Genomic DNA, 18,430 nt, shown 5'->3' on the forward strand with positions numbered 1-18,430 from the left:
GTGCACAAACGTAATACTAAAAGACCAGTTGGGGCCGGGTGCGGTGGCTCACGCCTGTAATCCCAGCATTTTTGGGGGCTGAGGTGGGTGGATCACCTGAGGGAGGTCAGGAGTTTGAGACCAGCCTGGTCAACATGGTGAAACACCCATCTCTACTAAAAATACAAAAACTAGCCAGGCGTGGTGGCGGATGCCTGTAATCCCAGCTACTTGGGAGGCTCAGGCACTTGAACTGGGCAGGCAGAGGTTGCAGTAAGCTGAGATCGTGCCACTGCACTCAACCTGGATGACAAGAGCCAGACTTCATCTCAAATAATAATAATAACAATGACCAATTGGTCTATTTGCCTAGCAACCCAAGATTGTTACTTTATAGCCCACAGAACTTTATATCATCCCATTTGAAAAAGGCTAGTAGAAAGCACAATTTAGATTTTATACCAGTAACATAGTACCCTGTTTATAATTCATGCTCCCAGATCAGTATATCCTTGTATCATTATCTCTTCCAAATACTGTTACATTATCATCTCTGTTTACACTTCTGATCTGTGGAAAATACTAAAATCGTGTTAAGAAAAAACATATCTATTTTCTATAGTATTATAAAGTACTTTATATAACTGCCAACTTTTTATTCCAAATGAAACCTGGAAGAGAAAAAAATCTTTCAAACTTATAATTATGAATTTTAGAAAAGCACTGGAAGTTAAAATTTCAAGCTTACAACTTCCACATCATTAAAAATATATCCTTTAAGAAAAATATATTATTTCTATATTTATGGAAGAACATCTCTTAAGAATTCAAAAAAGAATGAAATTGTTTTTATGTTTTCCCCATGTATACCTCACAAGGCAACTATAAATCAGTTTAATCAGTCCACAAAGTTGTGATTCAGGAATTGGTTTCATTATAGTAACTTCTAAAGTTTTTCTCAACGATTTCTATCAGATGCTTTGTAATTATAAAGAAATTTGCTTGAAATTCTAAATGTATCATGCTAGGAAAAGTAAATATTTGCTGATATCTCTAGGGCAAAAATATAGTAAAACAGTTCTAATAGAAATAAGACAAAAAACAAGTTAAATTGAGTAGTCACAAACTCTTCATATAGTCTACTTTTTTCTTCCTAATACACTTTTGTTAAAAACTATTTGAAAATAATTTAATCTTTGGAATAGCCAATATCAGGTTCTCTAATTTAATAACATGAGAGAGAAGTGAGAGATACTATTGGTAAAGATAGACTGGATCAGTGAAAATCCATAGGATTTCCATTATCTGCAAACCATACATCCAGGCTTTATAATATAACTGGGTGCTGCTTTACAATTCCTTCCTGAGTGTGCACCATTGCAGCCACAAGCATGCAAGCCTGAAAGCACTGAAGGAAGAGCATGGCAATACTAGTCACTAACACTCTGAACCAATGTTTCCTCCCACCAAAATGAACACCTTGCACTGTCTTTGTAGTTCATTTAAGGTGGATTTTGGCTAAGGAGGAAGAAAGGCATGTTAACAAATCATGGACACATTTTGATCTGTTGCCGTCTCCAAATTATGTCTGAAAGTAAATCGCAATTTGTTCATTCAAGAGTTTATTGCTTTAAGAAAATAGTACATGCTTTCCTATTACCAGTTCTTTAAAATTCTATGCCTTCCTAGACAAAAATTCTTTAGAATAAACTGCCTTCTAAATTTATAATAAAGCGTACAATAAGAGTGATCCTATTTTTCATCCTTTACAAATACAAGTGGCAAATTGTCTTACAGTGCAAATTCTACTCTGTCCCTCTTATTTAATATTTCTATATGACTTTTTAAAACACATGCAATAAAATAAGTAATTATCCTTTAGTAGCCATTTAAAGTTATCTGGTCTTTCCACTATGCTTCTAATGTTAAAATTCAGTAGGTAGTATTCGACCATAGTGTCACATTATATTCAGAAATGACTATGTGCTTATCTTTCAGGTTTTATAACCCTTCATTTTTCTTGTGATCCATATACGCTCCTTTTAAAAATCTTCTATGCCACGGCAGCATAGTCCTTGTTTTGTTTGTTGTTTTCATTTTCTTCTGGACTAGTAATTTTTACTTCTGGCCTTGGTGGTCTTTGAGGGTCTAAATCAGCCTAGAAGAAAATAGATCACAACAAAGGTATTTAGGTGTTTGGTTCACAAAGGTAATGACATTTATAAAGAAAAAATTACTCAAGAGTCTATTTAATTATGTAACTATTTAACTGAAAAGAGTTCCTTGGGTTCCCTTTTGTTTTTTTGTCTATCATTACCCAGTGGACATACTGTTTTCTCAACAGTTGCACAAAAGTCCTTTTGGGGTCCATAATCTACTAGTGCTTTAAAGGCACTGACTCATTTTGTATGCTGCAGGCTTTATTTTTCTCATTTTTTCTTTATTTCTCTTTGAGCTTTTCTTTAATATATTTATGCTTTTCAGTTTAGCATTTTCAGAGATAAAGCAAGAAAGAATTCAGAGGCATTCTCCTAATTTTAGTTTCCTCCTAGAATTCACAAATTCATTGTGAATATGGTACCAAGTACCATCAAGTATCAAGTAGATAAGAACAAGACAGAAAATCAAAATGTGGAGGCAGCATTTCTCCAACAGCAACTATTGCTCCTGCCCCTTGGGTTTCTCCTGTTCATAATAATACTGTCTCATGTACAACTGTTCTTTCCTCGACTACACTGAAAGCTAAGTAGGCAAGATTAGAACTAGTTGGATTGCAAATTCTGCTCTGTGAAATCTTAGAGGCTCCACAGCCCCAATAAGGGCACCCAGTCTGGGGAAAAGAGTAGTTCCAGGTTCCCCAAACCACACAGGCCATGATTGATTTTTTGAAAAAGAAATAATATATATGCATTACTGGTGCTGTGTCTGATGTCACATTGTTCCTTTGTGAAATGTCTCAAATGGTATCTTGAATATAGTACAAGTTCAATCTCAATAAATGTCAATTGTTTCTTGTAAATTCTCTGTATTTCCTGCTGTTTTCCTACAATCATACCTCGCTTTGTACAAGAATTGTTACATGGAACAAAATGTTACACGGTGAACAGAATTTCTAGTCATTTTATTAGTAGATAGTCCTTCTGTAAAAGTTAATTATTAATTTTTAACTTATAACTCACATAAATTTGGTTTTTCATATATTTTGGTATGCTTAAAATATACCTATACTAATATGTTAGGGAGAACAAGATAAAATATATCACTGTTATAAGAAAGAGATGAGTCAAATAAGATTAAATCTCTTTGTGAGTCACTGCTCTGTTACTAATCCCTAATTAGACTAGGCGTGGTGGTGCATGCCTGTAATCTCATCACTTTGAGAGGTCAAGGCAAGAGGATCCCTTGAGCCCAGGAGTTCAAACCCAGCCTGTGCAACATACGGAGGGAGACTTCCTCCATATTTAAAAAAAAAAAAACAAAAATAACCTGGCATGGTGGCACCTGTGGTACCAGCTATCACAGGAGGATGAAGTGGGAGGATCACTTGAGCCCGGGAGGTCAAAGCTGCAGTGAACTGTAATCATGCCATTGAACTCCAGCCTGGGTAACAGGGTGAGACCTTGTCTCAAAAAAATTACAAACTATGCACTTCCTTATTTGAATTCCCAAGAATTTAGATTGACCCTTATTACATACCACAGGCCATTGCCAAATTATGCAACCTTGATCTTGACAGATGCCCAATTCCTATCAAAAGCCTATTTTTCCCCTTTAAAAATTATTCATTTATCATAATTGGCAAATAAAAATTGCATGTTTATAATGTAGGAAATGTTTTGAAATATGTATCCATTGTGGAATGGCTTAATGGAGTTAATTAACATACACTTTATCTCTTGTACTTATCATCTTTTGTGGTAAGAACACTTCCAATCTACTCTCTTAGTGATTTTCAAGTATACAATACATTGTTATTAACTTTAGATACCTTGTTGTACAATAGATCTCTTGAACTTACTCCTCATTTCTAACAGAAATTTTGTATCATTGGGCCTACATCTCTCCAACCCCATACTCAGTCCCTGGTAACCACCATTCTATCTTTGACTTCTATGAGTTTAACTTTTTTTAGATTACACATATAAGTGAGACCATATGGTATTTGTCTTTCTTTGGTTGACTAATTTCACTTAACATAATATCCTCCAGGTTTATCCATGTCATTGCAAATTACAGGATCATTTTTTAAGGTTATATTTATGGAATACGGAAGGACAGCAATCCATTCATTTCTGTAAAATCTATTTATGTCATATGTTGAATTAAGCTGGATCACTGGAAAAAAATCATGCTTGGATCTTACTATCTAGTCCCACATAGAATTACACTTTGATTTCATTTTGTAAGCTTTCATCAAAAGCTACTACAACAAAGAGTTGTATGAAACCTACTATTACAGTTGCCATATAAATGACACTGAGGACTATGTATAACTACATATGGGGAATTTCTTATAGAATAGGACTGTGATTACCTCACCTAGAGAAAAGATAAAAATGAGAGACATACTGAGCATTTTCATTTAGATGTTAAGAACATTTTGAATATGCCATATAGTAGATTACAGATAACTTTGTACTGTTATTGAAACCTGGCCTCCAAAACATTTTGCATTTTGTCACTGCTAAACTTGCTCTCCCTAAGCAAGATAAATCAGATGCATAAATAATCAAGTAGACCTCATTCATCATAGTGGGTATTAGGAATGAGTAGACCAAGGCCCACTTCAGCAGCTACAGCCTTGAGGGAGGTGGACCTTGATCTGATGGATAGACAGGAAGGGATGGGATAAGCAGATGGTGAGAATGTTATGGAGAACATCCTGCCTCTTATGCTATGAGACTCAACTTGAGCCTGGCAGCAACGGGGTCATACTGTCCCATGGAAGAATGCCGGGACTGATGAGTATCCAGCTCCAGGGTCAGGCATGGAAGCACAGGCTAGGAAGAGAGAGGTTTTACCACATATTTCTTTTTCTGTTCCTTTATTTTCACCACATATTTCTTTATCCTCTCTGTATAATAAATAGAACTGTATACTACCAAGTGTCTGATGTGTTGAACGCTTAATTAATCTATTTAAAGTAGAATAAGCAAAGTAGACTTCAGTACTTCTGGAGATCAAAGAAGTCACTCATAATAGAGACAGCATTCTTTATTTCATGTCTAGGTCTCACTGGTCTTGATATTCTTTTCTACTTTCTACCTTCTCTGGTCTTATTTTTACTTTTTTATATGTCATTCTATGATTACGTATGTTCTTAGAAGGCTCTGAACATTTTGGTGGATAGATGGACAGATGAATGGCTAAATGTATGAATGGCGGAAGGGCAGACATACGGACTGCCAGATAGGTCAATGGCAACAGTTGTTAAATGGTTGAAATAACTAGTAAATAAAGTGATTAAATGGTATTGAATCTTTCCTACTCAACTATAAGTGGTTTCAATACAAGTCCTAAACACTTGGTTAATTCTCCAAATGCACACATGTACACACACATGTATTCATGCATTCACATAAGTAAGCAAAAGCAATAGAAATACCTCATCTTTTCCACTGCCAGCTCCTTGAGACTTTCTTTCCTCGTCTAGGGCCAGTTGAAGCTCATTATTAACCTGGTCCAGCACCTCACCGTTTTCCTCATCGGTGCCTCCATTTATACGAGCAGGGCCTGCCTGCTCCTCACTGTGGTCCAGAATCTCCTTGACTTGCTCAGGGGCATCTGTAGCCTCCCTACCTCCTTCCTCTTCAAGGTCATCATTCATTCCTGAAAAGTCTTCTTTCTGTTCTGCATCCGTTTTTGCCTTCTCTCCATCTTCTTCTTCATCTACTATTTCTGCTGGCCTCTGATGGATCAAAAGGAATAATGGATAAAAGTAAGAAGCATAACAGAAAATTTCCACTGAACATCATAGTAATGTAATACTTATATTACAGTCAAGTAAAACATTCTTACATTTGCATAGTACTTTACAGTATAGAAAGCGCTTACGTTTACTGAGTACCTACCACATGCCACATGTTACAAGTATTCCCTCATTTAATCCTCACAACAATCCTTTGAGATTGGGATCATTCCCATTTTGCAGATGAGAAAAACTAAACAGGGAGAGCCCAAGATCCCATAGAAAGAGCCAGAGTTTGAACTAAGCCTGTGACTCCAAAACCAGTGCTTGTAACCCCCATGGAAGATAGCAAGCCAAACCGCAAGGTCCTTGGCCAGTGTCTAGTGAGGTGCCTGGCCCAAAGGAGGAGAGATTATCATCTTCAGGGCTAAGGATGAGGGCAATGGCACTAGGCTGTGAATTCATGTTTTCTGATGTGGAATGTAGATAGTTTTCCCCATAATGCCTAAGGAAATTTACAGCTTATCTCTAAATACAATAATTGATTTTCCTGAAGATCCAAGGTCAAGAAACTATACATCCTCTCTATAAGAATAATAAATGCTGGGGGCCGGGGGCCGGGTGCAGTGGCTCACACCTGTAATCCTAGCACTTTGGAAGGCCAAGGTGGGCTGATCACGAGGTCAGGAAATCGAGACCATCCTGGCTAACACGGTGAAACCCTGTCTCTACTAAAAAGGCAACAAATTATCCGGGCATGGTGGTGGGTATTTTATAAACCTTAATCAAGCATTTTACTGTTCTACTGTTATTTTGATACACATAAATCTGCTTCAAGAGGAAACAGGAGGCCGGGTGCAATGGCTCACGCCTGTGATGCCAGCACTTTGAGAGGCCGAGGCAGGTGGATCAGGTCAGGAAATCGAGACCATCCTGGCTAACACAGTGAAACCCCGTCTCTAATAAAAATACAAAAAATTAGCTGGGCGTGGTGGCGGGCACCTGTAGTCCCAGCTACTTGGGAGACTGAGGCAGGAGAATCCCTTGAACCTGGGAGGTGGAGCTTGCAGTGAGTGGAGATCGCTCTACTGCACTCCAGCCTGGTAAGAGTGACACTACGTCTCAAAAAAAAAAAAAAAAAAGCAGTAGGGAACAGGAGGCCAACTTTCAGAGCCAAGACTTTGGAGAAAAACCCAGGTTCAAGTCCTGGCCAGGCTCTTCATGGCTGCTACCTAACTTTAGTGAGTTTCAGATTCCCTATTTGTAAAATGGGAATGTAACAAAACTTCCACAGAGATTAAACGAGAAAAGTTCATATAAAGTGTCATAGTTTCTGGCACATCACAGATCCTAAAAAACATGGAAATCCCTTCCCATTTGTTACAATACATTCTTTCCTGGAGCCACTATATTTCTTCAATGCTATCAATAAAATAACAGGATTTTTTTTTTTTTTAATAGTACGGTAGAAAGATTTACTTGACGTTAAGATCTCATTATTGCCTCTTTCTAGCTATCTGACGTTGGACAGGTCACTTAATTCTCCTTCCCTGTAAAATGAGAGTTTGGAACCCAATTAGCCCCTTTCCAACTCTAGAAGCCCATCTCTTCTAACTGACCAAACAATTTACCAAACTTTTGTATCATTACAAAAGTTAACATAATGCTTTCCATTTTGGAAGTAAGGAAGGAAATGAAGGGGAGTAGACTAAAAGTTCAGAATAAAATTCCACACATTATTTTGAAGAAGAGTTGGAACTAGTAATAATTCTTATCTTTTGTCAAAAATAAAGTCTCAGATTTAATTATATGATACCAAATGTGTATTTTTTAAGTGAAGGAAAAACCTAGTTGTTCCTAGATATTGGAAAAAAAAAAAAAAAAAACAGTGTTTGTCATTATGCAGATTAAAAGACACCATGAGCCTAGGCTGTTCAAATTTTATTCGGATGCTTAAGGTCAAATAGTGGAGAGTCCTAGCTGTCCCTGAACAGGTAGTCAGGGTGGGTCCCTCACAAAGGCAGAATGCTGGACAGAAACTCAGGTCCAGAGGGGGATGGATCAGTCAGCTGGTGCTAAAAGGCAAAAGATAACTCACAATGCTTGGTAAGAAGTTTCTGGTGTTTAATGTATGTGACCTAAATGACTGAAAGTGAGAAAAGTCTCCAGTCTCTAACAAAGAGAATAACATTTCCAATCTCCCCACCAGACCCATCTCACCCTCTCCCCAAAGGGAACAAGCTAAGCAAGGCAGTAAAACAACACACACTTGAAGTGACAAGGAGAGGAGAGCTTGGCAAGGGAAAGACAGGCATTGTGATTATAAAAACAGAATGGAGGAGGATACATCACACATGAAAATGACTTGCATTTCTATACACTAACAATGAACAATCTAGAAGGAGATTACAGAAACAATTTCATTTACAATAGCATCAAAAGGAATAAAATACTTAGGAATTAGCCAATGAGATGAAAGACTTTTGCAATGAAAAATAGAAAACATTGCCAAAAGAAAATTTTAAAGACATAAATAACTGGAAACATGTCCCATGTTAATGTATTAGAATACTTAATATTGTTAAGAGGTCAATATTATCCAAAGTGATCCACAGATTCAATGCATCCCTGTCAAAATCACAATGTCATTTTTTGCAGAAATGGAAAAACCCATCCTATAATTCATATGGAATCTCAAGGGACCCTGAATGGCCAAAACAATTTTGAAAAAGGACAAAGTTGGAGAATTCCCACTTCTTTATTTCAAAGCTTACACACAGTAGAGAAAGGACAGTCTTTCAACAAATTGTGCTGGGAAAACTGGATACCTACGTGCAAAAGAATGAAGTTGCATCCTTACTTAATATATATACAAAATATAACTCCAAATGAATGAAAGACCTAAATGTAAAACCAAAAACTATAAAATTCTTAGAGGAAAACATAGGGCAAAAGCTTTATGGCCTTGGATTTGGTGGTGATTTCTTAGACAACACACTAAAGACACAGGCAACAAAAGAAAAAATACATAAATAGGACTTCATAAAAATTTAAAATTTTGTACATCAAAAGACAATACCGATAGAGTAAAAAGGCAACCCACAGAAGGGGAAGAAATATTTGCAAATCATGTATCTGATTAGGGCTTGATACCAGAATATATAGAGAACACCTAAAACTCAACAACAAAAAGTCTCATTCAAAAATGTGCAAAGTACTTGAATAGACATTTCTGCAAAGAAGATATATGAATGGCCAATAATCACATGAAAAGATCCTCAACATTACTAATAATTAGAGAAATACAAATTAAAACTGCAATAAGATACTACCTAACACCCATTATGATGAAAAAAAAAAAACAAACAAACAAAAGAAAGAAAACAAGTGTTGACAAGGATGTGGAGAAACTGGAACTCCTGGGCATTTTTGGTGGGGCTGCAAAATGCTACAGCCACCTGAAAAACAGTATGGTGGTTCCTCAGAAAGTTCAAAATAGAATTACCGTGTGATCTAGCAGCTCCACATCTAGGTAAATACCCAAAAGAACTGAAAGCAGGGACTTGAAGAGATATTTGTACACCCAAGTTTATAGGAGAATTATTCACAATAGCTTAAAATGTGGAAGTAACCCAAGGGTTCATCAAAAGATGAGTGGATAATCAAAATGTAGTATATCCATACAAGGGAGTATTATTCAGCCTTACAAAGAAGGAAAATTCAGATACAAAGTGGGTGAAATAGAGATATTATGCTAAGTGAAATAAGCCAGTCACACACAAAGACAAATACTGTATGAGTCTACCTGCATGAGGGACATTGAACAGTCAGAATCACAGAGACAGAGAGTAGAACGGTGGTTGCCAGGTTGAGGGAGGGAGAAATGGGGAGTTCTTGTTTACTAGGTATGGAGTTTCAGTTTTGCAAGACAAAAAGAGGCTTGGAGCTGGTTGGTGGTGGTGGTTACACAACATTATGAATGTGTTTCATACCACTGAACTGTATGTACACTTAAAACTGGTTAAGATGGTAAATATTGCATTATGAGTACATTACCACAAAAATAAATAAAATGGAGCTGGGCATGGTGGCTCACGCCTGTAATCCCAGCACTTTGGGAGGCCAAGGCGGGAGGATCACAAGGTCAGGAGATCGAGACCATCCTGGCCAACATGGTGAAATCCCGTCTCTACTAAAAATACAAAAAATTAGTCGGGCGTGGTGGCGGGCGCCTGTAGTCCCAGCTACTCGGGAGGCTGAGGCAGGAGAATGGCGTGAACCCGGGAGGCGGAGCTTGCAGTGAGCCAAGATCACACCACTGCACTCCAGCCTGGGTGACAGAGCGAGACTCCATCTCAAAAAAAAAAAGAAAAGAAAAGAAAGGAAAAGAAATAAAATGGAGCAGAGGAAATGTACTGAGCCAAAGATTACATTCTGCATTACTAAAGAGCAAGGACTTCTAGGGAGTTCAGGAAAGGAGCCCACACCAGGAAGTCTAGAGTTTTCCTTTACCAAGACACTAAGACAGAGAGGGGACTTCCAAGGGGGAAGAAAGTATAATAAACCAGCTCAGAGAAAACACAGTGGATAGCTCCCCATGAACAAGTCAGAAGAAGCCAGGAAAAGCCCTGTGGCCCTTTGGCCCAGAGACAAGTTTCCTTCAGTGGACTCTGCAGGATGACATACATGGTCATTGTAGGACTCTGAGAGACACATAATGGACTCTCAGGCCTCATGACTTCAGTGACTGGGCCAAGGGCACCCAACTGCGTTAAGCAGTACTGAGCATTCCCAGCATTCAGAGATAAATACCACTGTCTCTGAGATCAAAGAGCGAAGAGTACAGTGGGCAGGAAAGATGTGTAAACAAATCACATTACAATGTGGCATGAGGCGAGAAGCAGTTAAGGGCATGTGTCAGGAAAGGAGTGCTTCCCGGTGGGTTATTTGGCCATAGAGACTTCTACAACACTGTGTCAACAGTGTTTGCAAGTAGTGACAGGTGAGAAAGGAGGGGCAAATGGAAGCGGAAAGGCTGAGCACCGCTCTGTGCCAAACATCACACGCAGGATTTCATGCAACTCTCACAATAGCCCTATGAGTTATGTTTCTTATACCTGTTAAACAAACAGAGAAAAGGAGAAATCGCATCACACTTCCCACATCACAGGGCAGGTGACCAGGTAGGTGTAAACCAAAGGCAGTCTTGTCCCAAAGTCCTAGTATCTTTCCACAAATTAATAACCAAACAAGTTGCTGCTGTAAGGACACTCACGTGTACTTTCAATGGCCAGAAAATATGAGATCTGCAGTAGGCAATGTTACTTTTACTGTTTAAAGAATTACTGACCTGAGGCTGGGCACGGTGGCTCATGCTTGTAATCCTAGCACTTTGGAGGCTAAGGCAGGACGATTGCCTGAGCTCAGGAGTTCAAGACCACTCTGGGGGCAACATGATGAAACCCCGTCTATACTAAAATACGAAAAATTAGCTGGGCTTGGTGGTGCATGCCTGTAATCCCAGCTACTTGGGAGGCTGAGGCAGAATTGCTTGAACCCAGGAGGTGCAGGTTGCAGTGAGCTGAGACTGCACCACTGCACTCCAGCCCGGGCCACAGAGTGAGACTCTGTCTCAAAAAAAAAAAAGGAATTATTGACCTGAAAACAAAATATTTTGGACATTTCTATCACTGACTTTTGGTGTGATCTAGGAAGGAAACATTGTTAGAATTGTCTAGCAGAGTACCTGAAGCAGTACATAACAAAACTCCCGAAATACTACAGTACTAACGGCCAACAGGAACAGATTTCTTTTTAAATTACCTCTGAAAAATGGGTAATGATAAATCACTCTCCTAGAAATCGTTTTGATCTTACTGTGCCTAAACTTGCCCTATTATTCAGAACTTTGTTTTTAGTTTTAAAGAGAAGTTGTGTAGCGTTTCTTAATAAAATAATAACAAAAAACTCCTAATTTACTGTAATTGCTTAGTATTCTGGATATGGTCCTCGCCTCTCTGAGAACATATTACCAGTGCTTGGTGAAGTATGTTAAGGCAGTCACATCTAAGTAAGAAAATGTCTATTTTCCTCTCATGACATCTGAATTTATACCTAAAAATTGCAAAATAATAACATATTATTTTTTAGTTTTATATTTCTTAGCCTTACCTCTTTCTTTATCCAGAATTCCCAAACACATATACATTTTTTCTCCTTTTAATGCAAAGGGCTGGTATATACCCTAATTTCTTTTTAGGGAAGAAGACAACTGGCCCTAAATTCAGGCCCTGTCTCGTAGTCATTATTACCACCAGTACTAACAAGCAGTATTACGCTTTCATCCCATTATTCCTATTAGACTTTCCCAGCACAGCTATTTTAGTAGTCATCAAATGAAGCCACATCTGGTTAGCTCAACTTTAAGAAATGCAAGATTATGGTGCTGAAATACCAATTTGATCAATTTAAATAAGATGGTAACATTAGTTAAAAGGCTTAGAAACCTTTAAAATATCCTGAGTCTGGAACAAAATTTATTATTACAATGACACTACAATTCAGGGCAAAAAAAAAAAAATGCTGCTATGACAGATCTGTAATGAATAAATGAAAAGCAATGTGCTTTTTGGTGTAATCTCCTTTGAAGCAGACATTAAATTATTAAAGATGTTTCCAGTGTATACATCAATCAAATCATCCCCAGAAGGAACACTGGGTTTTACACCCATCCGTACACACACACACACACACATACACACGTACACACACAGATAAAATCTATACTATGGTGAGAGTCTGCAAAGAAGGAAAAGGGCACTCCCTCTACATAACTATTCTTTAGGATAAAAAAGAAATACAAGAGGCAAAGGAGGAATAAGTTGCACCCTTCCTCCATCCCCTTTACTCCTCTCTCATTGTGCTGTAGCAAAACTACTGAAGAGGAATCTGGTACCCCTCACACAAACTCAGAGCTATCACCAACCCTGGGAACTTTTAGTCCATTAAGACTGTTGGGTCTGATTCACATGGACTAATCATTCTCACTCTCAGTTTATTCTTTGCTTCCAAGTTCCTTGGCATCCATTTTTCACAACAAATTGACCATCCAATAGCTTTTTGTTGTTTCCAAACTGCTATCTATTAATACTTGCAAAAGGAATATGAATGTACAAACAAAAGATATTAAACAAGGATAATTTCCATAAATTAGTATGTGCACTTAAGCCACAAATGACTCTATCTTCCATTGGAATGACACGTTGGCAGTAGCCAGTTACGGATGTAATAAATAACGCCAAACATTTTTGGTAGCATATTGTGCTTCTTAGAGCACTTTCACATTTCACATGCAGTTTCTCATTTTCCCAACCTGTTGGCAGATGTGATTATTATTTCCACTGTATAGAATGGGAAATTGAACCAGAGACGTAAAGCAAGTTGCCAAGGGTTACATGGACAGTAGATGAAACTATCTTTCATCATCATCATAAACACACATACCTGCGTGCACATGCGTGCGCACACAGACACAACTTCTTATTGAAGAACAGTGGTCCTCAGTAGCTGAAAAACTGGTAACCATGGTAACAAGGCGCCTGGCTAAGGCCAACCTCTACTCTATAACCAATGGATAATGAGGCAGAGGGGCTGCTGGGCTGACCTGGGAGCCATGTCTCTGCTTTTCTCCCCACTCTGCTCATCACTGATCATGTTTCTTACAGACTCAAACTTGAAAAGCTGACTCTGCTCCCTGAATATTATCCTTTCCATCTGTTAAGCAGCATCAAATCAGAGACAAACCCCATCTTCTCACTTTTTGGGGCTGAATTGTGCCCTCCCTCCCAATTCTTATGTTGAAGTCTTAACCCCAGTACCTCATAAAGTAACTGCATTTGGAGGCGATTTAAGTTAAAACTAGGTCATGAGGGTGGGCCCCAAGCCAAGAAGAGAGGCCTGAGAACAAACCAACTCTGCCAACACCTTGATCTCAGACTTTGGGTCTCCAGAGCTGTGAGAAAATAAATGTCTGCTGTTTAAGCCCTCTAGTCTGCAGTGTTTTGTTATGGCAGCCCTAGTAAACTAATATACTAATACTTTCCCTCCCCAGCCCCACACATGCCCATATTCATATTCTTTCACCTCCCTTCCCAACACCCTCACTCTTCCATCCCTCCCCTATTTCCTTTAAAAAATAGGGAAGTTGGGTTCCTCAACAATGGAAAGAGGGCTGGCTAGATGTGGCAGGGAAAGAAGGCCAAACCCAGACCTTACCAGATAGAAGTTTCGAGTGGGGAGAGTCCGCTGTGCAGGAAACTGAAAAGAGCCCTGGGCCACTGGCTGTGCCATCCTATTACTCATGCTGTTCCTTACACCTTCATCCAGGATGCCCTTCCTTAGCCATGGGTAGAGCCACCTTCTCCAGAGAGCCTTCCTGCTCCCTCAGGTGGCCGTCACTCCTCACCTGTGCCCTCCTAAAACTTGCTAAGATACCTCTATTACATTCTAACCATGGTGTGCAGTTATTCTCTATGTGCATTATAAAAATAGTGAACATAAATTGCTATTAAGTAGATACCCCCAAAATATTTGGAATGATTATAGAATAATGGGGAAATATCATCCCTGGCACTATGGAGGTCTTCTGGAAGTTTCTTGAAGTAAGGGCTTTTTGTTATTCATCTTTGTTCCTATCACCACTAACTCTGGATATTCATCTTGAATAAGACAGAAATATGCCTGCCACAGATAAAAGTCAGCCTCATATATGCCTTCAGGAAGGCACTGATGACAAGGTTCACATTTATCCAGAGCTCGCCAAGTATCTGGTACTATGGCCTAAGCACGTCATATGCATTATCATATTTACTCTAACCTCACGACAATTATTTAAGAAAAACACAATTATGATCCTAATTTGCAGATAAAGAAACTGAAGCATAGAGAATTAGGTAAACTTGTCCAAAATTCCCCAAGTAGTGACAGAAGGATTTGAATTATTTAACCACTGGATTGTAATAACTATTTTCCTAAGATAAAGTACAGAGCAAAGACATATTTATGTTCAATTCAATGTATGTTCAAGAGTTACTTCTAGCCTAGTGGCTCCTAGACCAGTGCCTCACTGTCACCTGGAGATCTTGTCAATGCAAAGTGTGAGTCACAAGTTCAGAGCCTCTGCATCTCTCTCAGCTCTGGTGATGCTGACAATGCTGGTCCCCAGATGACACTGTGCCTAGTAGGGCTGTAAATCACATATAACACAATATGCTCATGAATATACCACTTAAAAAATCATTTTGGGTTAACAGCCCCAAAATCATGCCTCATTAAATGAAGGTGGCGTTTTTACCTTAAAAATTACCAGTCAATTTACTGAAAGTTGGAAGACAATGGAAGGACAGACTGTTGACAGAAGGATTTCTGGCCATAAAGACAGTTCTACAAGATTTATTCTAATTACATCACCATGCCACTCTTTATTAAGAGTCAATGTTATAAAAAGAAACCCATCATCGCAAAAGCAATACATCAGAAAATTTTTTTAATATTTTATATTTTTATATTTAATGCTCAAAGTCTTCATCCCCCTGACATTTATGTCAATTTTCAGTCAATTTTGTGATTAAAATTTTTAAGAGAACCTGTTTTCAGATAGAAATTGTTTCTCTAAGGGGTACATACATCTTGAAATTTCAGGACTAGGTCATGCCTATGAGTAATTGTGTAATGCTATACTCTTTATAAAGCACAATTCTTCTATTTCACTGGAGTCAAAAAAGGGTATTCATACTCTATCTTAAATCCTCATTAAACTGATGAACATAATAGTATAAACAATGATCGCAGAAGTCATTTAAACCTAGCTGATTCCAGCCTCACAGCCTCTCTGGCACGCATTCAGAATGCAACTAGATTAATGGGCATGTTACACATATTAAAAATATATGTACAATTACAGACAATATGTACCCTTAGGTTTTTATAAGAAAGTCAGGACTTCTACCTTTTAAAAAAACATTTATTATAAGAAATTGCTCTTCATATTTCTTATTAGAAAAGCTGTACAACATGACACCAGCGTTGGCATTTTGAGTGCATTTTGCCTGAGTTTGCCTCCATGTGTATCTTGCTATTTATTTTGTTACTGACATTCTGAGAAAATGGTTGATTTGTATGGGAAGACAGAAAAGGTCTGGTAGTTATTATCGCTGGCTACATCCTAGCGGGGAAGGCTCGGGGGAAATCGTTAAGTATTCAGGTTTTCTAGAGAATATGCAGGCCGTTACTAAGGTTAACTCAGGATTCCTGAGTGGTAAGGGGAAAGAAGATGGAATATGAAAATTATATGGAAATAAGCCGCAAAATATTGAAAGCATCAATTACTTGGAAGGTATTTCCACAGGCAGATGGGGCTGCCTGGATGACTTACACTTTCAACTCATATCACACCTCTGACAGTAACAGCAGGAACAAAAATTAGAAACGGGGAAAGGCATCTAAAGAGAGACCACAGCTGATGTCCAGCCCACTTTAGCAGTAAATGTGATATTTCTTATATTTACATCAGAATTCCTGAGGAATATTATTTTAATGTTTAAGGCCTACGCTATCATAAATAACAGCACAAGTTAGAATTTTTTAGTCAAGATATCCTATCTCACCACCCAACCCTCCTCCTCATTCCCACCCATTAGTTCTTCCTCCCTGAAATTATCTAGACCTAGAAATTGGAGATCAATAAAAATGAAAAAGACTACCTTAGATGTTCATTTTTCCATGTAACATTTACGACGTTTCAAATTTGGGAAAGTGTGTGGATTTGTTATAGGTTTTGGGGTAGAAGATATTTCTGTGGATTTTATGGCAGAATTCAGACATAGATGTTGAAAATACAGAAGTTATCATACTTGTTTTTATTATTTCTGTTCCCATGGAAACTAAAATCATCTCCTATCCAAGTTGAATGAGGTGTTTTGAAATAATCAGTTTCAATTTTTTATGATAGCAAAGTACCACTTCTTGCTTTCAGCTTTCAGAGGCTTACTTTTACAGAAAAAAAAAAAACAAAAAAGGTTTAGATGTGATTTGAAGCCACAAAGACCTACAAAAGGGATGGTTATATTCAGACACATGACCCTGTAAGTACAGAAGAGTGAAGCTGTGGTCAGTCACCTGGAAGCTGTCTCACCTGGGTCCCTTTAAGCCCCACCAGTTCCTGTGACACCCATATGAGAATATATGATAAACTGAAAACATACTTAGATGGCATGAAAATATTTAATCATCATTATAAAAATATTCCCCATTAAATTTTCTCAAGTTAGAAGTAAATGTTGATTTTCTTTCATTGATATCAGAAATCCCTGAGGGCTACATTTTAATGTTTAACACCATTTCTATCATTTAAATACCCACCTACAAACATTATGCCACAAAAAGCCTTATTGGCGATGCATACATAAAGAACTCTGATCATTCTCCTTCTAACCCTTCCAGCGGTGCGCAACGCTTGTTAACGCCGAATATGAATATGATTCAGTAAGAGTATATGACTTGAAAGTAAAGAATGATAAATATACCATTTACACATAATCCCTTTTAGTTCAGAGACAGCAGTGAAGGTTGGGTGGCCCTCAGAATATGTTGCCATTTATGGGTTAATTAGAAGCCCCTAATCTTCTCACTTCTCTTCTTTAAGATGTACAGGGAGGGGACCAAACTGGAAGACAGGACCCCTGTGCTAATTCTACTACCAACGGATCATGTCTCTGAGGGAAAATGGCTTTCTCCACTGTGGGGTTTCGTTTCTTCAATGGCAACATATGAAGCTTAGGTCAGTTCCCTTCTGGTTCTAAATATTTTATAATTCTGTTTAGTAAATGCATTTCATTGAAGTCGATTTGGGGGACCTGTCACAGAAAACAGCCTCTTTTATCTTTCTGTATATTTTATCATATATGGAAAAGCAAGACAAAAAGTTCTTCATCTTGCTTGCCTTTCACAAGAGGAGCTGCAGGTAGCTGCTCATTCTCCGTTAGTTGCAGGTAGAGTCAATGATGAGACCAAGTCAGAACATGGAGAATAAAACTAGGGCAACAGGCATATTTGGTTTTTAAACCTATTTCTGGTTACAGCCCCTAATCTGCAGATTCTTTAAAATGGCATTATATTATGTGTGTGTAGACCAATAGTCACAAGCTCAAATGATCCCAGGGGCAGGTCAAAAAACATAAATTTATAACTGAAGACAGATGATAGACATAGGGGTGCTGCAGCCTGTGGAAGTCTGAAGAACACATGGCCTACTAAAGAGATGTAGATGTTCTCAGCCCTGTAACAACCAAAGAATATTCCCTCATAGAAAATCTGCTCACAGGCTACCCTATTGTGGATTCTAGGAAAACAGCTCTAATGGATCATTATGAAAGTGGTTTCTGGTTAAACACAGCAGATTGAACAAATGTGAGGTTTTTCGTTTTGTTTTGTTTTTGTTTTTTTGAGACGGAGTCTGGCTCTGTCACCCAGGCTGGAGTGCAGTGG

General features: G+C 38.2%; 1 protein-coding gene across 3 annotated transcripts in view; it reads right to left on the reverse strand.

The window, feature by feature from the left end:
• Window positions 1-829: 829 nt before the first annotated feature.
• Window positions 830-18,430, reverse strand: part of DCDC2 (doublecortin domain containing 2) — a 213,745-nt gene continuing 196,144 nt past the window's right edge. For 2 of the 3 annotated variants that reach the window (XM_011962775.1, XM_011962773.1), the window contains 2 exons: window positions 5,585-5,887; window positions 1,585-2,137 (listed from right to left, as the gene is read on the reverse strand). In XM_011962775.1, the coding sequence (XP_011818165.1) occupies window positions 2,033-2,137; window positions 5,585-5,887 (408 nt within the window). In that variant the 3' untranslated portion in view covers window positions 1,585-2,032. Of the gene's footprint in view, window positions 2,138-5,584; window positions 5,888-18,430 lie in introns of all 3 variants that reach the window. The other variant, XM_011962776.1, reaches the window with a different exon arrangement.

This window comes from Colobus angolensis, unplaced genomic scaffold, assembly GCF_000951035.1.
Source record: "Colobus angolensis palliatus isolate OR3802 unplaced genomic scaffold, Cang.pa_1.0 Scaffold6, whole genome shotgun sequence".
In the NCBI taxonomy this organism is placed as follows: Eukaryota; Metazoa; Chordata; class Mammalia; order Primates; family Cercopithecidae; genus Colobus; species Colobus angolensis.